Source organism: Ammospiza nelsoni, chromosome 1 (genome assembly GCF_027579445.1).
Source record: "Ammospiza nelsoni isolate bAmmNel1 chromosome 1, bAmmNel1.pri, whole genome shotgun sequence".
Lineage (NCBI taxonomy): Eukaryota > Metazoa > Chordata > Aves > Passeriformes > Passerellidae > Ammospiza > Ammospiza nelsoni.
This window is the reverse complement of record NC_080633.1, coordinates 126925516-126953281: the sequence shown is the minus strand read 5'-3', so window position 1 is coordinate 126953281 and position 27766 is coordinate 126925516. Positions and strand designations below refer to the sequence as shown.

General features: G+C 39.8%; 2 protein-coding genes across 4 annotated transcripts in view; one reads left to right on the top strand and one right to left on the bottom strand.

Annotated features, from left to right (window-relative positions):
- Positions 1-21472, bottom strand: part of NUDCD1 (NudC domain containing 1) — a 38431-nt gene extending 16959 nt beyond the window's left edge. The window contains exons 1-4 of the mRNA XM_059471556.1: positions 21271-21472; positions 12113-12267; positions 2013-2198; positions 61-241 (exon numbers count right to left, since the gene is read on the bottom strand). Of these exons, the coding sequence (XP_059327539.1) occupies positions 61-241; positions 2013-2198; positions 12113-12267; positions 21271-21388 (640 nt within the window). The 5' untranslated portion in view covers positions 21389-21472. The remainder of the gene's footprint in view (positions 1-60; positions 242-2012; positions 2199-12112; positions 12268-21270) is intronic.
- A 127-nt stretch (positions 21473-21599) lies between these two features.
- Positions 21600-27408, top strand: ENY2 (ENY2 transcription and export complex 2 subunit). 3 transcript variants are annotated; one of them, XM_059471574.1, is made up of 5 exons: positions 21600-21698; positions 22064-22157; positions 23934-24004; positions 26180-26254; positions 27169-27408. In XM_059471574.1, exons 2-5 carry the CDS (start codon positions 22090-22092, stop codon positions 27243-27245), a joined length of 291 nt encoding a protein of 96 aa, XP_059327557.1. In that variant the 5' UTR covers positions 21600-21698; positions 22064-22089; the 3' UTR covers positions 27246-27408. The 3 variants fall into 3 exon arrangements, with proteins under 3 accessions (XP_059327557.1, XP_059327547.1, XP_059327566.1); XM_059471583.1 differs by lacking the exon at positions 21600-21698 and adding an exon at positions 21731-21958; XM_059471564.1 differs by lacking the exon at positions 21600-21698 and having other exon boundaries at positions 21720-22157.
- The last annotated feature ends 358 nt before the right edge of the window (positions 27409-27766 follow it).

Here is a 27766-nt window from a genome sequence, read left to right as displayed (position 1 = left end):
AAATATGATTTTTATTTTTTTAAACATTACTCACCAGTAATATAAATGTAAAACACTTACCCTCTTTTCCTTCTGCAATTGTAACCCATTCCAAAGTAACATGAAATCCACTTCCTTTTGTATCCAGTTCATCTTTTTCTACCCTAAGCAGCAGCACAGCTAGTGAGTGTGCATCAGCTTTCACAAATGAAACACTGTGTGCTACAATAAATGGACTTCCTAGTTCTTCATTAAACAAAATCTAGAAGACAAAAACATAATAAAAAGTCAGATAGTTAAAGCAGGAAGCCTTGCTCTTTTACAGAAAGCAGGGAAGAATTTTGGTGAATGGCAAATTAGTAACAATTTGTCTTCCACAAATCTCTCTGCCAACAAGAACCCACAAATGTCACACATTTCTGGTTCCTCCTTCTGTGGCTATCAAGCTACTGTACTGAAATGTTTGTAAACATTATTGTTTATACTGAATAGCCATTATAAGAGCCCATTAAACAAAGCACAAAGATCCCCAAACCTATCTTCATTGTGGCTGTTTAGCACTGCAATAAACAGAGGTACAGCAACTGATGAGAACAAGAGGGTCCATAAACATTGCCTATCAACTGGGCAAACAGTCTCACACTCAAGATGAAAAGGCAGGCACTTCCCCAAGGCTCTCACTAGCTCTCTAGATACTCCAACGTTCTGAAAATCTCTGTAGACCATGACTACATGTCTACATGTCAAGGAATGTAGAAGGAAAGGACCATAAAGGACTTTATGTCTTCTTCAAGGAAAGAAGACAAAGGTCCAAAGCATCATTGCCAGTGTTCAATCACCAAATGTGCCATTATTTAGCTCTGCAAGAGATCCCATTTTCCTCCTCTATAAAGTAAGAAACAAAAAGCTATAATGAAATGAAGGAGAATAACATTCATGTTCAGGAGAAGCTAGGGTAGAAGTTCTTGAATTTTTATTTATGTACATGGATTGGAAAAGTCCCTCCAATATTTGAATTAGGTAGGCAGAATAACTATTACTGTCATACTGAAAGGCTATTAGGCACCACTGTGAATATAAAATGTCATAAATTATGAGCTTAAAGTTATAAATTTCATTAATTCATAAAAATTATTTATATAATATGAAAATGATTTCATTAATTTCATACAGAAGGACTCCATATCTTATAATATGAAATGTTTGGTACCTATAGCTGGAAGTTTTAAATCCAAAAACCATGCATTCCAGCTTTTTTCAAAAAGTACTAATTCAGCAAAAAACTGAAGAAAAAAACAAAATTAATCCAAATAACAAAGAAGAAAAGAAGCATTGTTTGCTAGAAGATTAACACATGAAAAGGAAAGAACAAATGAAAGGATAAATTATAAAGAATTCAAGCTGCAGCAGTTGAATGAGTGTAGACTCAATCTGGCTGTTACTGAAACCTGATAAAGTTTGAGGATTTATAGGGTTGTGATATTACTCTAAACAACTCTAAACCACTGCATGCTGTACATACTCAACAAGTCAATTTCAATGATGACAGAACTTCAAATATAAATCTTGTATTTTTGTTACACTGACTTCAATGTAACTTATTTATGTGTCATTCTCACACAAAATAAAAACCAGATGGTATTTATTACCAAGGATCTAAAAAAAGGATGATCAATTTCCTTTACTGAACTCTCAAAAGATGTAGAGAAAGGAGCTAATCCATCATGTTGAAATCTTCCACTTCAGTATATACACCTACAATTCTGTCAATACTAAAACATTTGTGGTTTCTTAGGAAACTACCCTCTAGGAAAGAAAACAGATACAAAATGAGGGCACTTTTTACCAGATACATCTTCATAAACAAAAAGGAACTAACCACAGACCATGAGACTCACAGCTTCAGGTAGAAATGTAACAATTGTATTTGCTGTGTCCAAGCAGAATAACGAACACCATTATTAATGTAGCTAGATAACTTTGACAGGAATATATTTACTGTTCCTAAATAGGTTATTTATTGCAGGACATACCTCCCACTTTTCAGATGCACTGCTTCCACGCTTGCCTGATTTAATTAAATACAGTCTTCCTGTACCATCAGAGAGGGTAACCCACGTGGAGGATGAGAAATGCATTGAGGCACAAAGGCGATTATCACACGCAGTCAAGTCTGTAGGTAGCCTGAAAACTTCTCTTGGTTTTTGCAGAGCAGTGTCCTATAAACAAACAGTCATTAACTAAGACTTTATGAAGTGTTTATTAATTTCAGTAAAAACTACAGGCAAATTAAGAATAATAAATCTCAGTAGCAATGTACCAGTTTTGTGCACCATTAAGCGCATTTGGAAAAAAGTGGGCAGCAAGCATAATTCTCACTTATGTGGAAAAGGTGGTGGAAATTCATCAAACTGACTTCTATGAGTGTTTTCTAACTGGTACTTCAGCACTCTTTTTCTTCAATTTTAAGCAGTAACTACATTTTGCATTAAAAAAGGCTTTAATTTTCCCCTAGCCTTCCTATATAACAATCACTTACCTCAAATAATTCTAGTCCCAGGAAAAATGTGGAGACTTAAAAAGAAATGAAAGCCACAGAATCGTACTCAAACTAGTACATGAAACTCACCTGTAAATTTAAAATAATTTTAGCTTATTCTGTTGCACAACTGTAAAATATAATTTCTCAGCTTTTCTAGAGTGGTCACTTTATTCAGTAAGTTAAGAGAAGTAACACCTATGATTAGCCAGCAACCAAAAGCTGTGCTAATTCCTACCACATTTTCAAATAACTTTTCTATCACATTATTATTATTATACTATGGAATTAAATCCAGTTGGTGGCCAGTCACGAAGGGTGTTCCCCACGTCTTAGTACTGGGGTCAGTCCTGTGTCATATTTCTATCAATCATCTGCACGATTTGAGGGTACCCTCACTTAGTTTGCAAAAGACACCAAACTGGGCAGGAGTGTTGAGCTGCTGGAGGGTACTGAGGCTCTGCAGAGGGGTCAGGACAGGCTGGACTGATGGGCCAAGGCCAGTGGTATGAGGGTCAATATGGAAAAGTTCTGGGCCCTGCCCTTGGGTCACAACCCCAGGCAGCACCACAGGCTGGTGGCAGAGTGGCTGGAAAGCTGCCCAGTGGAAAAGGACCAGGAGTGCTGGTCAATAGCATCTGAACATGAGCCAATGTGTGCCCAGGTGGCCAAGAAGGCCAATGGCATCCTGGGCTGTATCAAAAATAGTGTGGCCAGCAGGATTAGAGGAGTGACTGTCCCTCTGTGCTGGGCACTGGTGAGGCTGCACCTCAGGTCCTGGGTTTATGTTTGGACCCCGCACTCTAAGAAAGACACTGAGGGGCTGAAGTGTGTTCAGAGAAGGGCAATGGAGCTGGGAAGGATCTGGAGCACAAGTCCTATGAGGAGCAGAGCAGCTGAGGGAGTTGGGGTTGTTTTGCCTGGAGAAAAGAAGGCTCAGGGAGGAGTTTATTGGTTTTCTACAACGACCTGAATGGAGGTTGTAGCCAGGTAAAGGTTGGTCTCTTCTCACTAATAACAAGTGACAGGACAAGAGGAAATGTCCTCAAGTTGCTCCAGCAGAGGCTTAGATGATATTAGGAAAAATTTTCTCAAGAGAAGGAAACAACCCTATAAAACAGGCTGCCCAGGGTAGTTGGTGCAAGCAGTCACTATCAATGGATATATTTCAAAGATGTGTGGATATGGCACTTAGGGACACAGTTTAGTGATGGACTTAGCAGTGCTGGGTGACAGGTAGGACTGAATGATCCTAAAAGGCTTTTTCAACCTAAACAATTCTATGATTCTACTACATGTCAGGATAAGCTTTTCTGGCATCCTGTTGCAGTGCCACACTGCAATCTTTTTAAAGCTGAACTACAGATAGCTTTTGAACGGGAATAAACAGAGACACTAAGGTGAACAAATTGCACAGATGACATAATTCTTCAGTGAACAATCAACACATACACATTTTAAAAAAATTATGCATACCACTACATTTTACAAAAAGAAATCAATTTCCTACTCTGTTAATGTTACACAAATCAGCTTGATTCAATAACAGTGCAAAATGGATGTTAGATTAACAATTTCATCTGTATTTCTAGTAATTGTTCCCATAAGTCTTGCTTTAGTTCTGTGTGGTGTTCTTAATTTCCTGATAATTCCAACAGAAAAAAAAAACTGCTTTCATGCTGAATATTGGATTTCCAACTGTTTTCATTAAGTACAGTGGCATGTCTTCCAGCATATCTTTTAAGGATTATTCTTAATCTTCTGCCTTCACTCTCACATACAGCTCTTTCTTTGCTGAATAAGGCTTTGTGACTGACTTTCTGCTCATTATTTGGCTCATGGAATGTCAGCCATGCTGCTGCCTGCTAAGGATTAAGATTTATCCCCATTTCTTGTGTTGAAGTAATCTCTGAATACCCAAGAAGCTTGTTAGGTTAAAAGAAAACTCTAACAAAATCTTTATGATTTGAAAATAATTTGGTTTCACAGTTTAAAAAACAGTCAGGACATGCTTTATTAGCAATACAGCTTGATCAGCTACTTATGAAATAGATCAGGCAGCAGTATTAAGAGCACAAACAAAACATTCTCACAGAAAAATAGAAGATGGAAACTGGACATTCAGCAACATCACAGTCACATCTCTATAATGTGTTAAATAACTGAAATAGAACTTAATCATTTGAAGTTTTTCAACTGAACTAAGAAGCTGTTAAATGAGATGGGCTGGCAGTCTGTCAAGTGAGGTCCCTCAGGGATTGACACCAGGCCCCCCACACTGAACATAATAAGGTTCCTGGATGATAGGATTGAAAGCCCCCTCACCCCATTTGCTAATGACACTGAACTAGGTGATGAGGTAGACATGTGTACCTACAAGGGAAACACATGTGGCACAGAGAACCAGAGAGCCTGGAAGAGTGGGGCAGCAAGAACACTGGGAAAATAAGCAAAGAGAAGCATGGTCCTGCACCTGGAATGGAACAACCAGAGAGCTCAGAACAGGCCAGGATCTCTGTGGCACGGAGAAACCCTGATGAAGGGGACCTGAGGGATACAGGGATAACAAGCTGACCATGAGCCAGAAGGGCAATGCTGCAGCACCAAAGGTAAACTGGATCCTGGGCTGCATCTGCACAAGTATCACTAGCAGAGATAAGAGATGTCATCATCCCACTCTACCCAGAGGTTGTCAGGCCCCACCTGGAGTAATGTTGAAAGACATGGAGAGACTGGAAAAGGTGCAAAGGACAGCCATGAACACCATCAAATCACTGGAGAATCTCCCCTGTGTGAGAAGATTGAAGGAGTTAGGCTTCCTCTCCCTGGAGAGCATTCAGGGGGACCTCATCACAGTGTTCCAGGGCAGCCACAAAGAGATCAGGAGCTCTCTCTTCACAAGAAGACAAGGGACAACAGCTAAAAGTTGCATTAGAAGAGGTTTCATCTAGATATAAGAGAAATTTTTATAATGAGAACAATCTGGAACAATCTGGAGTGACTGGAACAACCTCCCCAGGGACATGGCAGAAACTCTACCACTGGAGTTTTTCAAGATAGAACTGGACAGAGTGCTAGATAACCTCACCTAGGCTCCTTTCACCATGAAAGCTTGGACTACAGGATCTTTTGAGATCCCTTCATCTGGGCTGTTCTAAGATTCTAAAATAAACAAAAAATATAATTTAAAAAATCCAAACCCACACCATATTCACCACCTTGTCCCTCTTACAGATTCATATACTGCAGAATCTGATCTGCACTCTTCAAAGACGTCTTCCAGTAATAACAAAGATAAACAATTCCTGTTCTTTTCTGTATCTTTGGGGGAACATTTCTCAGGAAGTTATGGTTGTTTCCCCTAATTTACAGAGTGTTTTTTATATATATGTATCATATATGAAACAAAATTAGATAAAACGGGTTTCATAGGTATTTTACAAGCTATTGTACCCACATGTATTTGAACAATAAAATTATTTCTGAAAAAAAAGAGGTGCCTGACTGATCTTTAGAGATAATCCCTTTTAAAACCACATCTATCTTCTTAATCCAACAACAAACAGACCATGTTGAAAACATAAAAAATGGTTATAGAACCAATGAAACTATATTTTGTTTCATTTTACTAGGCTCATTTCCAGTCAGTTGATCTACAATTATTTCTGAAGGTAAGAAACCTCTGTTTAACAAGAGGAAAATTCTTCCCTCATTACTAAAAATCAGCATTGCTGTCACTAAGATAAAAATATATTTACAAAGAAATGTACTTGGAAAAATAGAAAAACAAAATTTGAAAAACACTGCAGAAACAGTTTTGAAGATATTGACATGTAAAAGGAAGCACAAACAGAAGAGTACTTTTGTATTGACAACCTGAGTGGGAAACAAGTAATTTTTGATTCTGTGACACAAAATGTTTCTTAGTCTCAGGTCCATCTTTAACATAGTAAGGCATGAGACCAAGAAATAGCAGTGAAAACATTCAAGATTAAAACTGTCTCTCATTATAGACCTCGAAGATTCAGCCATAAATCATTTAAACATCTTCTGTCCTTCTATTTTCACTCAAACAATCAGTAGCTTGGGGAAAATAATCTGCTTCTAGCAAAATAAACTTACTCATTCTGCTCTGTGAAATAAGGCAGGCAAAAATATACACACACAGGACCCAAAAGAGTCCTCTGCACTTGGGCACGTGAATGCAACACAGAGGGAGCACACTGTGCATGCCAAGTGCGCAGCGGCCTCATTTATTAAGAATCCTGCCTTCGAGGGCATTTCAAAACATTCCTATTTTCCAGATGTTACTAAAATCAGATGTGCACTTAACACATGCTGAAAGGTAAGCAAGAGAAACTGCATTTGGGTAAGTACCATTTTAGTAAGCAACAGCAAAAAAAGACCAGATAACAAACAGATAGCCTGCCTTTTGGGCCTACTTAAATTAATATTAGAGATTAATGTGTGCTACAAGAAGATTATGAAACCTGCAATGGAAAATTCACAAATTTTTAATTATTAGAAGCAATCAGGGTCAGTTTCTGGTGTCAGTTGTATCCCTATACCCCTTGGACTATTCTGCTAATTTATAACACATTCAGAAAGGGAGAAATGAAAGAATTAAAAGGAAAAAAATCCAAACAAACCAAAACAAATATCACACAATCACGAGACACAATAAATTTTGGCTTCCTCACATTTTATTTAATTTTTAGATTTCACTGAAAGGCATTTTTTTCCTATGAAGTAGAAAAGTTTTCCATTATAACTAGCAATGATTACTGAGCCTAGGAAAAAAAAGTCAAAATACTCTGTATCTTATCACAGAAAGAGGAAGCATCATTTCTCATTCCTCTTAACAGTGACTACAGGGCTATACTGTATAACACTACAAAAGACCACACTTTTGTAAGCCTTCAAGTGAATTTTAACAGTAAGCTTCAAATAGTTTTGGATGCAATTAAAATAAAAAATTATCAACTACCTAATCTTCTAAAGCTCACATCAGATTCATCAGCGTTGAGGGGGAATTTTCAGAACTCAATCTCCTAAAAAAAATTAAAAATGATCTTTACTACAAAGCCTTAAAAATTTCCTTTCAATTGGCAAGAAAGGAAATAATCTTCTTCACAACCTTTCTGTTCACTAATTTAACTTTAGGCATGTATAAGAACAGTCTCTAATCTCATTTTGACAATGAAAAGGATGGACTTCCTTGAAGATGAAACAAAACCTCCTATCAATCTCATTGTGTCAGATTAGAATCCCATTGTGCCAGATTAGCTTTTTGACAAAATTTCTTTGTTCACTAGGTGGTTAACTGGGGTAATAGTAACTCCCTGCTTTAGAAGCATGAGGGGATGGTGAGAGTCTGTAGCCATGTATTATACCAGCAAGAACTGGCTAAAACAACTCAGCACTGCTCAGGCATTGCTCAGTGCTGGTGAGCAACTGTATTGTCCATCACTTTTTTTTCCCTTGGTTTATTTCTCTCTCTTTCACTATAATTATTACTTTTGTTGTTATTATTATTATATTTTGCTTTATATAACTTGTTAAACTGTTCTTACCTCAATCTGTGGGTTTTACCTTTTCTGGTTCTCCTTCCCATCCTACTGGGGATGGAGGAGCAGCAGTGAGCAAGCAGCTGCATTGTAGTTAGTTGTCAGCTGGGGCTAAATGACAATACTGTACAAACATGAGATATTTTATAAAATATTTAAAATAAAAATTCATTTTTTCAAGGAAATAATTGGGAATGAGAAAGGAATAAAGGAATAAAAAGGAAAGGAATAAATAAAAGCTGTAAGTCATATGGCAATTCCCACAAAGACGAAATAACAAATACCTAAGCATTTGACACATCTCTTTAAATGAAAAAAAGAATGAATACCCAGCATTCTGAATAACAAGGAGACATGTATTTAACACCATTAAACACAACAGTGAAAGATTTTGTTGTTCTCTATCAGCTTTCTTATTCTGACTTGTTTGAAATACAATTCCTACATTGCGTCTGGTGCCACTAACAGTTGTTCTGAATTGAAGTTAACTGAAAGTTACAGAAACAGTATTCCATAGCTAACTCTCATTGGAAATTAAAGATATGAAAATATATATTTCATTAAGGATTTTAATTAGGTGAGAAAAGAGTTTCCTATACAATTTTTCAATTTGTTTATCTGAGCATAAAAAGAAACCAAGTTGTCTTTGCAAGAACTTTAAGGTCAAGAAACCAAGTCCAACTGCTTAAGGAGAAAACTTTGAATGTTTTGCAGCTATACTGGAATGCTACAAACACCTAGCAATCAACAAAGTTGCATAAAAACCTGACCAATTAAAAAATCTCAAGTCAGTAATCCTGTCACTACCCTGCCCATTGGGTGTTTAAAGCAAAGTACTGATTGTTGCTGGCATACCAAATGAAAAAAGTCCAACAGCTGTAACAGGAGAAGGTTAAAGCTATTATACAGTATTTCCAGCCAAGTTAAGAGTAACAATTTCCTCAGTCTGGCATAAAAAACCCACCTGAATCCTCATCCATCAACACAGAAGAACTGCTTGTGTTGACCACTTTCTTTTTTCAATTATGTGTGATTTTGAGCAAGTGGCAAGGTGTTATATGCACTTCTTTTCCTTCACAGATGACATCTTATTAAACACCAAAGTTGCAGGGATAATTCATGACATATGATAACCAACACTATCATATTAGAATCATATGATATGACATATGATAACCAACTGTCATATTAGAATCAAAGTTGCAACCAAACTAAGAAATAGAACTGAAATAATGATGTGCTAGAAAGTCTGTGTGCTCTTTTACTCTGATTTTAGGATGAACTCATCACCCTGTTCCATCTTCTGTTTTAAAGAAGACTGACATTAATTTTAATTGTGAGCTGTACTGTCTAAAACCAATGCTATTTTTAATATATATTTGACTAATATATGGCTGGGCACATTTGTAATGAGACACCTTGTTGATGTTTCTGAACACAAATTCAAGGAATTATTCATATGCAAACATGTTTCCTTTACCAAACAGAACAGTATCATGTATTAGGACACAAGATGGTGTCTATTTATTTCACAGTTTAATCAGTTTTATTTTCCCCTTCAGGTGGAACCAAAACTTGTGACCACCAGATATTAATCAAATGCCATTATCTTGAAATAGGTCCTAGAGAAGAATATTTCTTGTCTCAATTTATAGGCTGCTGTAAAATCTTTTATCTGCTAAGAAATAGATTTACACACAGAGTGCCCTTCTAGTGAAGGAAATGCAGTGGGTGTCTGTGCTGTGCAGGCAGAGGAGACCTGCAGGGGTGGCCTCAGTGAGGAAGGGCCAGGGCTGCCCAGTGCACATACAGCCACTTCCAGCTGGCTCCACTGGACTCTCCATTGCAGACAGCTGAGCTTGCAGCCAAGCCAATGGTGTGGAACAGAGGTTTGCCTGCAGCCCTTGGAGCTGGCCATGGAAAAACAGGCTGTCCTCCTGAAACCCACAGGGGACAGATATCCACACTGTTGCTCAAGCACACAGTGGAGCAAGTACAAGTTTCTGAACAATGGAGCTTGTTCCTGGTACAAGCTTTGTGTGACCTTTCTTATCATCCTACACTAGTCCGATTTGCAATAAATTAAATATTTTTCCCCAAAGTCAAGTCTGTTTTGGCCATCATGGTAACTGGTAAGTTATCTCCCTGGTTTTATCCTCATCCACAAGCTTTTCTCTCGTTTTTTCTTGCCATCTTGTTGAATAGGGGGAGTGAGAGAGTGTTTGGGTGGGCATCCAGCAGCAAACCACGGTTAACCAACCTCAAAGGATAAAACAAAAAACGAGATTATGACAAGCCACTGTTAAGGCTTTCTTTTAGCTGTTTCTACTAGGAATCCAGATGATCTCAAAAGTTTTGGAAGAAGTCCTAGAAGATTATTTTGTCACAGTAAGAGTCTGCCAAAATCTCCAACTGCTACATACTATGAAAAGGAAAGGAATATTTTGCGCCTTCAGTTCTCATCCTACCATGCTCTGGAAACCTTTATTTCCTGAAAATCTAAAACTACAGTTTCAGAATTTTTCTTAGTTTAGCCCTGATCTAGTAATTTCTGTCCCCAGAACCTTGCACAGGCTAAGCCACATGCTCTCAAAAACCCACACATAGCCTTGTGGTTTCTTTTGTCTCTCAGGGTTACGAGTCAAACTCAGGTAGTATGACAACAGGCATCCTCCTTTCCACACAGTCTTTTCTTTCTTAATGCCCAAGCACTACAATTGTATGTGCCGGACACATGGTGTCCATAGAACCATGTCCTTCCCTCTCTGAAATGAAGTATAGTTTTGTAAAGGAAACTAAAGCATCCGAGCATTAAAATGGCTTAAAAGAATTACTGATTACTTAGGACCACCAGTATAAAAGCAGAAATTTCAGACTTGGTCTAACTTGCTTATACTATTTCAACTTCCCTCACGGCCACCAGCATCTTTTTGCCTCCAACAAATGATGTCTAGATTAAGTATTTCTAATTCTAATGTGTATACAATATGCAATGGAAAATTCATAAATTGGGTTTTCAAGCTAGCAAACAAACATCAAAAAATACCAGAGAGAAAGAGAAAAGCAACTAGAGAAAAAGCATTTCCCTTTCCTTCAGCTTGTCATCATGTCCATCTTGCCCAGGACGGAAGCAGATGCACCACTACGTAGAAGCCTAAAAGAAAAGAGTTAATGTGTACGTCTCCAGCAGTGATAGCCATAGGCTGTGGACTCAACCAAGGTTTGTTGGTAATAACACACTGTAAGAAAGAACAGGATGTGGCTGGAGACAGGAGCCACACAGAGGTAAGACAGCACTTCTCTGGGACAAATGTCCATGTTCTGGCTCCTAGAGATAAGCACAGCACAGTACAACATGCTTATAGGAACAATGTGGAGAAGTGGATGTGGACATGGACTGCAAGGGGGAGGTATGACCACCAGAGACCCCCTAAGCCCTCCAACCTATTTCCAGAAGGGACTGAAAGAACAAACTTCACATGATAACTAATGTGTGTAGAAAGTGAGTCACCTATTTTCCAAGTGGAGAAACTGACCCATAAACAAGTACCCCCACCAAGCCCAGGCAGCACCTCCAGGACCCTGAACATCCCATCAGCCCACTGCTCTGTGCTTGTACTAGGAGGTCAGGGACTAATATTTCAATCTCCATACCAAATGTGTAATTCACTAAAAAACCTCTGTAAGCTTTTTTGAATCCTCTGGCTTTTGCTTTTCCTTTTGGCCACAAGCATCTTCTACTGCTGAGTGGTCCTGTCCCTTAAGCAGGGGTACAGGGCTATTGCAACACACAGTAAAAGCCATACTAATGCAATATTATTAACATAAAGAAGTCAGAAACTTCACTTAAAATCCTTTTATTCTTCCTGGTGAAATGCATTTTTGTTGAAATATCTTCCACCTATCTTCATGGCAATAGCTTCCCACAATCTGTGCATTTGGATCCTACTTGCAATATTTTCTATCTCATCTGCTCCCATCTTTTCCAATCCAGTGGTTTAAAAAAAAAAAAAGATTTTATTCTTACCAGAGTCACTGACAGATTCATAACCCTTCCAAACTGATCAACATAGTAGACATTATCCTGGTACCAGGAATCAAGGTGAAGATAATTATACATGCCAAAAGCACGCATGTGGTCAAGGGTATATTGATCGTCACGAAGCTGCACTTCTGCTACAGCTGGAGGGAAAAGAAAAAGACTATTTTAACAATTATTTATTTGCAATTTAGTAATTTAAAATTCAAACTAATAATTTAAAAATAATTCTTCCATAGGTATGCTTTATTTGAAAAAAAATACATTATGTATACATAGTTTAAAATTTCCCATAAACTTGGAAAGCAAGCCATCCACCCTGAAGGCCACTGCAGCAATTTGCTCTGATTATCTCATCACCATTACCATTTACAGTGGCCTGTTGTGGTGGGTTTGCCCTGGCTGGATGCCAGATGCCCACTAAAGCCATTCGACATGTCACTTCCCTCCTCAGCTGGACAGGGAAGAGAAAATATGAGGCTCACAAGAGAGGATGAGCACAAGGAGAGATCACCCACCTATTACTGTCACAGGAAAAACAGACTCAAGCTGGGGAAATTAGTTTAATTTACGGCCAATCAGACCAGGGTAATGAGAAATAAAACTAAATCTTAAAACACATTACCCCCCAACCCTCCCTTCTTCCCAGGCTCAACTTCACTCCCACTGGTCACTCTGTCCTCCCCTCTCCAGTGGCACAGGAGACAGAGAATGGAGGCTGAGATCAGTTCATTGCACCTCTCTGCTTCTCCTTCCTCCTCATTCTCTTGCCCTGCTCCAGCAAGGAGTCCTTTCCACAGGAGACAATCCTTCACAAACTTTTCTAAGGTGAGTTCTTTCCACAGGCTGCAGTTTGTCACAAACTGCTCCAGAGTGGCTCCCTTCCACAGGTCCCAGTCCTTCAGGAAAAACTGCACCAGTGTGGGTGCCCAGTGGAGTCACAAGTCTGCCACCAAACCTGCTGTGGTGTGGACTCCTCTCCCCATGGGATCTCAGGTCCTACCTGGAGCCTGCTCCAGCATGGGCTTTCCATGCCATCACAGCCTCAGTCAGGTGCATCCACCTGCTCCAGCACAGGGTCCTTCACATGCTGCAGGTGGATCTCTGCTCCCCTAGGGGCCTCCATGGCTGCAGGGGGAGACCACCTCTATCTCCATGGTCTTCACCACAGGGGACTCTGCCCTGGCATTGGGAGCACCTCTTTCCACCTCTTCCTCACTGACCTTGGTGTCTGCAGAGTGGTTTCTCTCACACAGCCTCACTCCTCTCTCTGGCTGCAGTTCTTGTGCAGCAGCTTTTAATACTGTTTTAGTTTACTACCCCAGAGGCACTACCACCATGGCTGATGGGCTCAGCCTTGGCCAGTGTCAGGTCCATCTTGGAGCTGGATGGGATTGGCTCTGTCAGATATGAGGGAAGCTTCCAGCAGCTTCTCACAGAAGCCTTCCCTTGTAATCCCCCTGTTACCAAAACCTTGCCATGCAAACCCAATACCCCTCCACCCTGTCTCTCACCAGCGTGTGTTGAGGTCCAATTTATCAATAACCTTCACAGGATGAAACACACATCTTCACACAGGCAACAACAATGTCAAACCTACTTTGTGTTACAGTAAGGGAAAAAAAAGTCTGCTCTATAGTAACTCTAGGAAAACAGCAGCCAAAAGAAATATTCCATATAACCACGTGGATTTCATGCTCTTAAATTCTGAGCTACTATACCAACACTTGTAAGGTAAAGGATTAAAACAGTACAAAGCAGAATTAGTTCATGGTAATAACAAAAAACCCAAAAACAAACAAACAAAAAACCCAACAAAAGCACCAAACAAAATTGCAACAAAAATCAAAAGCAAACAAACAACAACCCCCCACCATATTCTTAGCACACTCACTGAAGCTGAAATTTCCAGAAATGTCTAAGATACCATAAAAATTTCAGACTAAGTTTTTCTAATTGAAAGAGGTTGCAAAGAATGGCCATTCAGTGGCCATTCTAGTATTCTAGAATACTACCTTCTTCAAGGCAAGAAGCATAGTACCTACAGTCATTCACTTAAGCAAGATTTGTCCAAATAGAAAACCTCTACTTAGCTATCAGTAATCAGGACCGGATTATTTGTTGAAGACTAACCAGGTTTTTATTTAAATTATGTGCAGCATTTATTTAAATTATGTTCAGCTTTTTTCCTCCTATTCTGTATCTATACAGAGATGCAGCAGGTGCAGTTCAAACACTTCAAAATACATTAGCAGAAGTCTAGTCTATCGTTCTGTAAATAGTCTCAGATAACCAGAACTCCATTTCACTCTCCGGTATAGTCAACCCAGGATTCTTAGCTTTCCTGCAGGGAACTTATTTTGAACTTCACCCAACAAAATTCCTTTAGAAAGTTACAAGTAAACTGTCAGTCTATGATAATGAGCACTCAAGCCCAGAGTATGTGATATGCACCTCAAGGCTAATCCTACTCAAAGCAGACTGTAGCTCCTAATTTTTCAACTTCTACTTTCTTCCCTTTTCTGCTCAGAAACAGAGAAAATCTATTTCCAGTATTTCACTTCCATCCCACCCCGTAACAGGGACCATTCACAACTCTCTGCAGCAGCACACAGACTTCTGCCTCTTCTTTAGCATCTACTTGAACCCTACTGCAGCAGAAGTAGTTTACTGTGGCAGAATGCCAATTCCTGCAAAGAGCAGCTCATTTGGCAGTACCATCAGTGCCACTGCACAGCTATCACAAACTCAACAACCAGATAATCCCTGTATGGCTCAGAACAGACCCTGTCAGAGACACTGGCTATTAACGTAACAGTGGCTTTAGGAAACTATGCAAGATTATGCTGCCTGATTAATAAAAAATCCAGTCACACTATACAAAATGCTTGCAAAATGACAGTGTAATTAGCAATTAGTCTCCTAATCACTGTTGATATTTGCAAACCAGCAGTTTTAATTCCACCCAGATCAAATAATTATTCATATTCACCACACAGGAGGGATTTCTGTACCTCTGCAATTAACAAATTACTGTTCCACAAGCTATGGCCCTTCAAAACAAGCTAGAATATCAACAAAGGAGAAGAAAACACATCTGTCTTAATGGTAAGGACTGCTACTCATTCCAATTCCTACTTTAATTAATTAGAATGTTTTACTCTAAATTACACTGTAAAAAAATAGAGTATATTGTGAAAATGCGTTTTAAAGTTGTTTGTGTAACCAAGCTTTATCACAGAGATATTTTTCCCAACACAAGAGATGACATGAATGTTTTGTAAACAATTAAAGGCCAAACCAAATATAATCCAGGATAATTATTATCAGTGAAACCAAGCACATATAATCTACTTCTTGTATAGCTGATCCTACGAAATTAGAATATACATGCAGAAACATGTAAAGATTTTTTTAGCACAAACCCCCTGAAATGGTAAGGCTTCCTTTCTCCACTTCTCACTCCCTATTCCCCTAGTTATGTTGTTCCTGTCAGAACCGTAACTAAAAACAGTCCAAATACTCCAAACTAGATGATTCCTAAAGTAAATGTACAATTTTTCACCAAGATTCTTGGAACAATAAACTATTGATTAGCGGATTGCAAGGTGATAAACTTTATAAAATCTGGAAGAACATGAACTCTCTGTCCTTTATTTTTCTAGACTGCAGTTCTGATAAGCCCTGAGTAATAAAAGGGGTCAGGAATAGGAGATCCAATCCCTTGTATTATTGCCATATGTAATTAATTCCATAAACAGAACTCAGAAACTATACAATACACAGGTGATTTGAAATTAGGAAATCTGACAAATATGTATTCTCTTGTCATGAAACACTTCAAATGAGGCAGCCAACTGCTTTCGGAATGTATTATACAGATGTATAGCCCTGCCAAGATGAAGCAATTAAAGAACCTATGCCATTCTCCATTAATTGAAAACCATACTGTGACCAAGTGAAATCTGCCATCTGCTATCACATACCATGTGCTTAGATGGGTTATAGAAGATTCTACACTAGGGGGAAATTCATTCCTTCCTTCCTTTCTACCGCCTTCAAGAATCAAGGATTCTTGACGGTCTTTCAAAGAAAGAGAAAAGCAATACAGTTGAGTACAAAAAAATAAGGGAGAAAAGAGAAAAGAAACAGAGACTTTTAATAAAGTAAATTCAGAGAAAGGTAAGTTAATATAAATGGAGAAGAAGAAATACTTCAATCAGATCATCACCTTATTCAGTCTCACAGTTACACAGTTCTATGAGTTTTAATTTAGTTGTTCAGTCAAGATTTTTTTCCAATTTGTTGTTGTTTGGTTTGGGTTTATTTTATGGTTTTTAATTTTTTTCCTGTTTCTCTTTTTTTTTTGTTCATGTGATTTTTAAGAGTCAGACTAATGCACCAGTCTCAATGGGTTCAATAGTCTGTTTGGGTTCAATTAAGAAGCAGCAGTCAATGGCAGCTATTCAATGGAATGATACGTGGTCTCTTTCAAATTTCTGATAAACACACCTGCATCATGATAACCCAGCAACACTGATTCATACATGGTTATTCATACCAGAAAAAAATGTAAGCATGTACACTGTATAAACTAAATATAAATATAAACTCAGCTTTCCACATTAATTCACAACAACCCTAGTTGCATAGGATATTTTGGACCAGTATAAAGAAAACTATGCTACTTTTCTAGAATTGTATTTATCTCTACTAGTTCCGTGCTTTAAAAGAAATAATTTAAATAATTTGACTCAAAATAGTTCAAACGTAATTAAAGAAAAGATTTGCACTCACAATGCTTTACTTGAAAGCAAAAGCACTAAATACAAAGTAATTCACAAGAATCAACAGAAGTAACACATCCCTAACCTAACTGTTGCTGTAAGATGTCTAGCTAGATATTATTATAATTACTAGTCTGCAATGCAAAAAAAAAAAAATCTGCTCTAAATAAAGAACATTCAATCAAGGAATTTATACTTTAAATGAATAGAGAGGTCTTCTTACATCTGCCACCAAACACTATGAAGCAGAACTGGGGAAAAGAAGAGAAAAAAAGGATGAGGAACAACCCTGAAACAGCCCCTCTAATTTTATATGTTTCCCTGAATACACTAAAGCAACTTCACAAAATTGCAAAATATGCAAAGTAATGATACCAGCATATTCTGTGCTATCAAATATTATATGCTTGTATGTCATGTCTTGTTTTACAATGCCACCCAGTGGAAGCAATTTTGTATTGCAGACACACTGGTCCATTAGTGGAAGAGATAATTTTCTAGTATCAGCATTCAAAGACCCTTCTAACCCTGCATTAACACTTTTTCTTTTAATTATAAAAAACATGCTTTTATTGTTAAAGGGCAGCATCTTGTTGTTGAGGAAATATGTGCCTGAGACCTAAACTTCTATGAATTACAGCTGCAAATATCTGAAAAAGCTCACAATTTCTTACTATTTCCCATACATTAATTTAAACACTCTTTTTATATTTAAATTTTCAAATGCAAATGGAAAATGCAAATGAAAATCTCTGTAAATGTTTGAAACATAGCAGTGCCTTTTGCTCCATGAAAAGTCACAAACCTGTTTTCCATGGAGCACTACTAATGAGCAACTTTTCACTGAAGCAGGCCTTCTAAGCAGCATGCATTGCCATAATTTTTCACAAAAAGGGATAAAACTGATAAATGCACATGATCAAAGGAATGCATTCTCTGTATATGCTCCTGGCTTGCATCAGCAGCTCCATCTCTGAGCAAATGTTTACTCTGCCTTCCTGCTGTAGCTATACTGAAAAACATCCACTACTACATCACAAGTACAATGGTCCTGCCAAACAGAAAAGATAGAGAGGAAGGGGATCAGGGAATTCCACATCTGAACAAATTCCAAGCCTCTGGAAAGGAAAAGGAATTATGAGACATCTAACCAGTAACCAACAATAGTCTTGATCCCTTAAAAATGTTATGCAACTTGGACATGTTACTTGCTGGAGACAAGGGCTTGCCCCACAGTCTCTGCTTTGGACTCTGCGGAGCTCGGATTAGGACAGAAGAGATAACCATGACCAAGACCCTTCTAAACATTAGGTGATCTAAAAAAAAGGCATTACAAAAAATTAATGCAAGGAAATATTTGAAAATAAGTTATGGAAATAAACTTTAAAAAGTAAGGAGAAAGACAAAATGTACAGTGAAGAGCTAGGAATTTAAAGCATAATAATATAGGACTTATTACTAGTTGAAATATATTACCAGGAGGAGAGATGAGAAAACAAATGACTGTGACAGTTTAGCATTAACTAAGACAGAATGGGTTGGAATAAGGAAGATTTAAAAGAAGAACATGAAAATCATGGTATTTAAAAGAGAAGGGACAGGATCATACTTCCCCCATTCTTCTTCACTGTGACCATACATTTTTAGAAATTTATTAGAAAATCACCTTCTAAGGTGATTTAATAGATCTAATAAATAAATTGTTTCTTAAAATGTCAGTTGCATATCTGACCACAGCAAATTCCTGGCAAGCACAGTCAACCAGTTGAAGGCATGTTAGAACTGAACATTAGGTTTTACATGATGGTCAGAAAATGAAGCTCACTGTAGTCCTCAGGAACATGACAACCACCACAAGTTGTCACACAACATCACATGCTGCTATCCACCTGCTCTAGGGGCTGAAGACTGCATCAATCCCACAGGGCATTTTTTTTTGGTAATTTTATTTTATAGCTAGCAGTGAAATTAATAAAAATAGATAATAAACACTTCAACTACAGCTGAGTTAAAACTCAGTTCTACTTAAGAACAAGCACTTATTTCTTTTTATTGTCATGTATTCCAAGTACTCTAAAACTCACATATTCCTCTTAGCTGCCACCAAATTTGGGATGCCACCCAAGCAAACTACAAATCTCAGGTAATTTGAGACGAACACTCATTACATCTTTTTCTGTAAAACAAAAAATCAACCACTTTTTTACAATAATCTTCCAGATTCTACTATGTTATTTTTGCAAACAGTTGTGAATAAAATCAGAAATAATTGTACTGACAGTGTTCCTAAACATTTTACTTCTTTTTCAGCTATTGCATTCAGTCCCACTTTGAGGAAATTAGATAAAATTCTTCACACAGTGACAAATATTTATTTAATAACCCAGAAACTACCAAGCTCTTAATCATGTTCTAGAGGCTTTGAATCTGTATACAAGTGTGCTGGAAAGCAGAAGTTCTTGGCCTTCCCACACACTACTGCCTTCTTCTCCCACCCAGTAATTTGAAAAAGCCACAGCCTACACACCATCCACCGTCTCTAAAACTCAACCCATCACTCCTGCACAACACAAAGACCAAATTTTGGAAGGATGCCCTAAATCTAACACATGTGTAGACCACTGACACTGGGAAATACAAAAGTCAGGTACAGAACACCTCTGCACTGTGAGTAAACTGCCTCGAAGGACACAAAAGAAAACCAGCAAGGAGAAGGAGGCAGCCATTTGGCTGAAGAACAGGCTGCAATCAAAACATCTGGAAGACAGATATAAGGCCTGATGCATTTCCTGTTATTAATTCCAAAACACAAGAACAACAATAAAAACTTTCCACTCTTTAGAGGACCAGTACCTATATCTACAAATGCACACACAGGACAGAAAACATGAGTTAGTATTAGTGACTCGGTAGCACAGTTGAGTAAGTTAGGCTGAAATGAGTCAGGGTCTTTGTGCTGTGGGAAGTGGAGAAAGAAAAGAACACACACATATCGATCCTCTATTACACATTTACACAGTTACTGTAACCATTATGTAAAGTATCTGAAGGGACAAGAACTGAGTAGATCCATCTCTCCATTAGCAACTCCATTGTTCATGTATTTTAATGAAGATCTATTATCCTCACCTATTTAGAACAGGTGCACAACTGACTATACAAGAAGCACAAATTTTGCCTGACCATAAGCAGAACAGCAAGTAAGAGACAAACTAGGGAGTGCACCAATGCTACGCTGCTGCTGTCTCTGACACAACTGCAGCACACTCATAACATGCAACGCTGCATTTGGGCTGTCTTTTGAAAGGTGACACCTAAAGCAGTCTTACAGTAAAAATGTTACTGTCATTATATTTTGCAGTCCTACCACAGATACACTCACAATCTCATTCACTTACCCTTCAATACAAAATTTATCTAAAAACTTCCTCCCTACTGCTGACAACTCAGCATGGCAAACACAACGTTCTGATCTACCACGAATGGAGTACATTCTAAACCAAACTAAAGCAGCATGTAATGGGTCACTCTGTAGACAGATATACTGTTCAGTAAATATATAGAGACTGAGACTGATCCACACAAATTGTGTTTACTGTCTCAGTTTTACAAAGAAAACCAAACTAATTCACCCACCTTACAAAAAGACCTGAATTTCTCAAATCAGTAAACGTAGAGTGCTGAGATACTTCAGGGCATGGCTAAGATTGTAGGCACATATCCAACAGGACTTTGTGCTAATGTACTCCTCAGTGAATTAGCGCGTTAATGGACCAGCATCTCAAACACTAATGATGTTTGGCAGAGAAAGCAGGGCATGGAATGAACATTCACCTCTCAGCTCTGGGCACAGTAAGAAAGAAAGCCAGCTAATTTGCTGAAGTTTGTACAAGACGTTAATTTCATACATATTTCTTTAAAGCGCAGGAGCTCCGTTCACACTCCGCTGTGAACTACCTCAGCTGGTCATTTGGCCTCACCTTGCCTTGCACCACAGCAGATTTAGGACACAGTTTCCTTACTCATTCAGGAACTAAGCGCCCCAGGGGCAGGCTAAGGCAGAGGTGTGACAGGTCAGACACCTGGGTCCACCACGAAGCCACCGGGCGGGGAGAACGCCGGGCGCCCCTGGCCAACTGCAGCAATTATACCGGGAAGAGCCGAGAAGAAGCGCTCGATCTGTGAAACCCCCGCCGTCCGAGAGGCGCGGGGCTCCCGGTGCTGCGGGCCGGGCTGTGCCCAGCTCGGGGCACCCTGCACCGAGGGCCGCGGGGGGACGAAGGGAAAGGCGGCGGGATCCGTCCCCCCCGCGCTGCCCAAGGGATGCCCGGCGGGATCAGCCCCGCGCCCGCTCCTCACCCGCGTCCAGCCCCAGCTGGTAGCAGGCCAGCGGCTCCAGCGACAGCTTGTATCCCTCGAACTTGGGGTCCAGCAGCAGGCGCTTGGCCTGCAGGGAGCAGTGGGCGGCGCCCGCCATCCCGCGGCGCCGGGAAAACTTCGGGAAGCGCCGGCAACTCCGCGGGCCCGCGGGGAACGCGCGGCAGTGGCCGCGGAGCACCACGGGAAGAGGGTGCGCGGGCGCCCGGCCGCCGGAGTGCATGCTGGGAGCCGTAGTCCGGGCCAGGAGGCAGCCGTGCGCCCGGGGCGCGCCGGGAGCTGTAGTCGCCGAGCCCGGACTACGTTTCCCGGCGGCACCTGCTCCCAGGAGCGGTGGGGCTGGCGGCGCGTGGTGCGTCCTGCAGGCGGCTCCGCCTCTGCTGCACGGACCGGCGGGGCTGCGGCGGGCGGTGAGCTGGGAGCGAGCCGGGAGCGAACCGGGCCGGGCCTTCCCTGTTCCGCTCCCTCGCTCCGGGGCGCCGCTGGGCGGGCCGAGCGCCGGGGGCGCCGGGCGGGAGGGCCGGGCTGCGGAGAGGCCGCGCCCGGAGAGGGTGGGCCGAGGCCGCGCAGGCGGCCCGGTGAGCCCGGCGCTCGAGCAGCCGCGAGGGTGCCATGCCCAGCTCGCCCCTGAGCCGCTCACACACTGGTGCTCCGGCCATTAACCGCGGGGGTGTGTCAGTGGACGGAACACTGCATGTCATTGTGTTTTGGTCACTTTTTTTTTGTTGAGTGAATGATACCAGCATTTGTCGAAACTCTGCTTTGCTCTGTGTAGGTTTGTGGAAAAGCTAGATTTCCAAAATGAATAAAGATGCGCAGATGAGAGCAACCATTAACCAAAAGCTAATCGAAACAGGAGAGCGAGAGCGGTAAGTTGAAATCCTCCTCCATGCCGGTGAGAGGCTTTAAATACATCAAGACTGCACTACACCTAGAAGTACAATAAACTCCATAAAGTAAACTCAATTCTAAATTCTTTAAATGCTTGCACATGAAAGTCTTGAGTGTTATAGAAACTATTTTAAAAGATGCCTTTTGAACAGTTTTATTTTAGTTTTCCACTTGTAAAGATGTAGTGGGGAGATAAAGGATGGGTAATTGGTTTATGAACTCTAAAGCTTTCCCTTATGCAGGTATTTTGTGTTGGAATGCCCTAGATTCATGTAAGAATCATCCTTCCATTCAATTTGCTGCAGCTAAGTCTTGTTATTTCCTGATAAGGAGAAGGAAACAAAACTTTCCTTTTTGCTTTTAAGTTTCTAGCTCTTCTCTTATTATGTAAAGCAATATATTGTACAATACATAAAGGAGTGCTTGTGCAAGTCATTCTAGAGATCCCAATCAAGGCAAACAAGTAAATTGCACAATTTTTTTGGCCTATTGTTGTCTCTTCAGTCTGTTTTATTGATGTTATATTTGCATATCACTAGAGAGCTTATGACTTTTACCTCATCATTTCACTGTGCTTGCAATGCCATGCACCAAAAGCTCTAATTCCTTCATTTTTAAAGACCTGTATGGGAAGAAATTTTTTCCTGGGTCATGGCATAGGCTTGTGCCTGGTGTATCCTTTTGTAGCCTGACATGGTATCTCTGCTCTACATCTTTCCTGGTTGTGACCATCCCCTTGAAGATTGCACAGAGCTTGAGAAAAGCAAGCAATTTATTGGAATGGTATTGAGATCTATTTTATGCTAATTTAAGAATAGGAAGGGTTTTATCACGATGTCAAAATCTGTCTTGTAAACAGGCTTTATCAGAGCTGTGCTGTGATCAGAGGCAGAGCACTTAGATTTCTTGAACTAAGAAATATCCAGAGGCAGCCAATTTCACCTGTATTCTTACTCTGCTTTTTGTCATCAGTTCCTCTGCCCTCTACACAATTCCCTGAGTAAAAGGTATTAGACCTACACTGTTCAAACTCTTGCTACAATCCTTTCATTCATAAAAACAGGGTTTTGCTAGAGTTACTTAGGATTGTACAAGATAAGCAGGCTTCCTAGCTAATGGAGAAAAGGGTAAAAGATATTAAAGTTATTTATCATATCTTACTTTCATTTTCCCTTCTTCTGTTTTTTTTAGTACTAATTTTCACTTTTTTACCTAACTTTCAATATTCTGTTTTGCTATACAGAGTAGATGCTTCATTGTGGCAGATTGTTGTGCCTTTTCCAGTAACGCCTGAATTCTTGTTGCTTAAGCTTACATAGCTAACCTTGCTTAGGAAGCTTAAGATATAGGATCCTTCATTTTCACCCAGAACAAGATAATGTGTAACTGGGGAGATAAACCTGCAGTTGAGTAGTGCAGAATTCTTCCTGAAAGGTGAGGGAGAAGGTTTTGCTTATTTTAAAGACCTGGTATCAGGTGAAATACTCCAGCTTTGAAAGTCTGCATACATCTGCTGCCGGAGTAGACTCAGGTTAAGTAATTCAAGCGCTTCTATTTTTTTTTCTGTGGCTGCAGCATCAACATTGCCTGAAGCAATTCTGTGAGTTAATTTTGGATTCACCTGCTGTTCAGCCATTTCTGCTGCTGCTCTGGGACCTCTTGGGTAGTAATTGTAGGCCTGACTTTCACACTGGAGCATATTTAAGCTGTCAAGAATGTTTGCTGTTCTAACAAGTCTTACATTGTTTTAACAGCCTTAAAGAGTTGCTGAGAGCCAAGTTAATTGAATGTGGCTGGAAGGATCAGTTGAAGGCACATTGCAAAGGTAACAGTGGTCAATTAATTTATTTCCTTTGTAGTCAACTGAGATTCTGGACAAATAGAAGTCCCAGATGAAGGCTTTACTGACAGTTTAAACAAGACCTGTGCAAGAAGAATGTATCCCTGGCAACTTGACATTTATGTTTAAACATGCTACTGAACTGAGATTACTTCTCAGCTTTGATTTCTGCATTTTTCAGTAGTGTGCAAGGCACTATAAGTAAACAGTTGTTTCATACTGATGAAACATACTGATGTGTATTAATAACAGCCTTTATTTTCCTATAGATTTATTCCTTTTTCTCTGACATACTTTTTGGCTTGGCTGAAATAGGTACAGAAATCTTGTTTAAACCAGTTGGAAGAATTGTAAGGATTTACTGTCTGTGCTCTTCCTTACTGTATGTTCCAAAGTGTTTTTTTGGTTGCACCTTTCTTACTACTGTGTAAATAATGTGTTTTAAGAGATAAGTGAGCCAACTTGTGAACTGCTCCAACACTCTAGTAACAGGCACATGTGGTAATGCTCAAATGAGATAAAACAATTTCATGTTTGTTTTTAAAATATGAGCTGATCAAGATGCATCAGCAGTGACAGGTTCCCATCCTTAAATCTATGGCACGAGTGAGAGACTAAAATCCACTGTACAGTGCAGTTGGTACTGAGCTAATAACCCATCTTTAGGTCTCATATTCTTTATATTCTCCCATGACCATGTAGGCAGGGTTTGTCTCTTAGTCACCAGCACAGGTGTCCTGGTTTGAGAGGAAATGAGTTTTATGGGATGTTGTGGTCAAACCAATAGGTGCTCAGATTTGAATATTGGCACCTGATGTGGCCACTGAGGACATGGATACACCTCTGAGAACACAGGGGTTAAAAGCAGAGAACTCCCAGGAAAGCTGTCTCTGCATTTCAGTGCTGAAAGAGGTCAGAGCTCCCCTGCCCAGCTGCGGGCTGGGCGGCAGCAGCCGGGTGAGGTAGGGCCTGGGACAGAGGGGAGGTGAAGGCCCCTGAGGATGGAAGGGTGGAGGATCATTGGGGAGTCATCAGGCAGCAAAATCCCCCCAGGGGAGAGAGAGAGAGAGAGCTGGTGTCTGTGCCTGTGCCACCTTGAAATTTGATAGCAGGGCCAACTGAGACGGAGAAGCGGGGGATGTGGCGAGAAGGTGCCCGGCTGGACAGCGTGGGAGTTCTGGACAGGCAGAGCCTGAGATTTTTAACCCTTTTCTTGGATGATGGAAACGTTTCAAATGCTGATCCTCCTGGAGCTGAATGAGAAGAAAGATAGCGATGAGATAAGAGGAAATGGGCCACGAGAGAAGTGGAGAAGAATCTTAGGTAGGAGGAGATGATGGAGTGGCCTTTGGCTGGACTTTTCTTGTACAGCCATGGACAGAACCATTTTTCCTGTGACACAGAGACTGCATTTAGGGGGAGGCAATGGCTCAGAGCCAAGAGAGTTCAGTGTTGTTATGTGAAGGAGTGTGTGAACAGAGGCAATGGGTGAGGAGGGTGGTTGGTGCCCTCGATCATCAGTGAAGGAGAAGATCTCTGTTCTTGAGACCCCTCAGCCCCAGGGGGTGAAATCTGGGGGGGACAGGTGTCCTGAAAGTGAGAGACTGTGCTCTTTTTGGAACTGGACAAAGCACCCTTAAAAGGAAAACCCTAGATCAGCTCTGGTCCACGCGCAGTGGTGAGAGCATTTGGCATGGAAGGAAGGTGTCAGGATGGCAATGATCTCCAGGTGGTGTCACGTGTGACAGGAAACACAAGAGGTCTCAAATGTGTTTCCAGGGGAAGCCTGTGGCACAAGAGGGACCCCTCACTCTTTGATTAACTGAGAATTGCTTATCTAAAGGGTGGTGATGGACTGAGAGTTGATGATCAAGGGGTGGATGTATTGGAATTTGGTGGGGGGAGGAGGAATGTTTGGAAAGTTTTCATCCTGAGTTCTGTGTGTTTCTTTTATGTATTGTAAGTTAATTAAGTTGTTTACCTTCTGTTCCTAAGCTGGAGCCTGCTTTGCTCTATTCCTGGTCACATCTCACAGCAGACACCAGGGAGAATGTATTTTCATGGGGGCACTGGCATTGCACCAGGGTCAAACCATGACAACAGGTTTTGTCATTTTATGAATGATTAAAGACTTAAAGTATTGGTCTTGGTCTTCCCTAGATGTCATTAAAGAAAAAGGATTAGAACATGTTACTGTTGATGATTTGGTGGCAGAAATCACTCCCAAAGGCAGAGGTAAGAAAATGCAAATGTGGATGGAGTAGTACATCAATAAACATACCTACCTCTATTTCATCAGTATTTTGAAAGCAGCATCATGAGCTTGTCTGTGTTGGATTCAATAAAAAATGTTAATAGCTTGATATTACCTACAAATAAAATGTTAATAGCTTAATAATAGCAACCAATGAAAAATGTGAATTTGTATTGTGTAGCAGCCTTCAGATTACTTTTGCAGATTATTTAGTCATGTCTCTATTAATTTTTATAACTGACTTAATGGTCCCAAGTTGTGTATGCAACACAGATGATTTAAAATTCCAAATCTTTTAAGATGGAAAATAAGAACTAACAGTTCTAGTGGAACGGGAAGAGTAAAGGACATGGAATACAAATTTAAAAAAATTACATAATTTAAGGAAACTGCAGTCCTCTTTATATTGATCCTCTCAGGCTCTCTAGCAGGGTTTGATGTTAGTGGTAGAAACTTCCTTAGGTTCTAAATAAAAATAGGCATTCAAAATAGCTTGCTTGAGACCCTTTCTAGAGACCAGATTTGAGAATTTTTTTTTAATCTTAAATTTGTGAAGAATAAAGGTAGGATAATAACACTTATTCTGGTGATTGTATCCTGTTTCCTGTTAAATAATCCTTTTCCTCAAACTTGCCAGTTTTCTGGACTATCAATAGGCAAAAAAAACCCCAAAACCTGACCAGTAACATTGTTCTCAATAGATCCTAATTTTAGCCTATTTTAAATGGGAAAAATATACATGTGCTATATGAAAATCAAGTTGTTTCAGTTACTTTAGGTATTAAAAAAATTGCAAGAAGAATAAAAGAATAGAAATGGCTATTGTAAAAGTGTGGTTTTAGCATACTTTTTGTTTTGTCTTTTTTTACTTCTTGCTTTCTTATTTGTGTTTCAGCTTTGGTACCAGACAGTGTAAAGAAGGAACTCTTGCAAAGAATAAGAACCTTCCTTGCTCAGCATGCCAGTCTTTAACTTTGACATTCATCTGGGATACAGTTTCCTGTATTACATCAGTCATGTCAGGATTGGAATACAGTTTACATACTTCATAAGGATGAAAAACTATTAATTTTTCTTTGCATTGCATTGATTTCCAAAAGTTGGTGTTATTTTAATAAAAAATTTTGTGGACTCATGGTTCTGAGGTGGTTCTCTATCTCGGTGGACTGTAGTGTGGTGTCACCTGTTCCAGTTTGTAATAATCCGTGACTTTATACAATTGTGGAACCTTGCAAAGATTTTCAGAAAAGAAGCACAGTTAACAAGTATGTTGAGCAGAAATGCAGAAAGGTGTAAAAGAAAGTCTGGAAAAGGGGATATGACATACTGCTGAGCATAGCTTTTCTGATTTTCCCAGAGTAAGCAGGACAAAGTTTAAACTATGTAAAACTGCTGGTGAAATTCCTTTTGTACTTCTTTTATAGGGAATGAGTTGTTTGAAGTCTCTGACATTGGATGCAAGTATTTACTCAGCAATTAATAAGAGGTTGAAT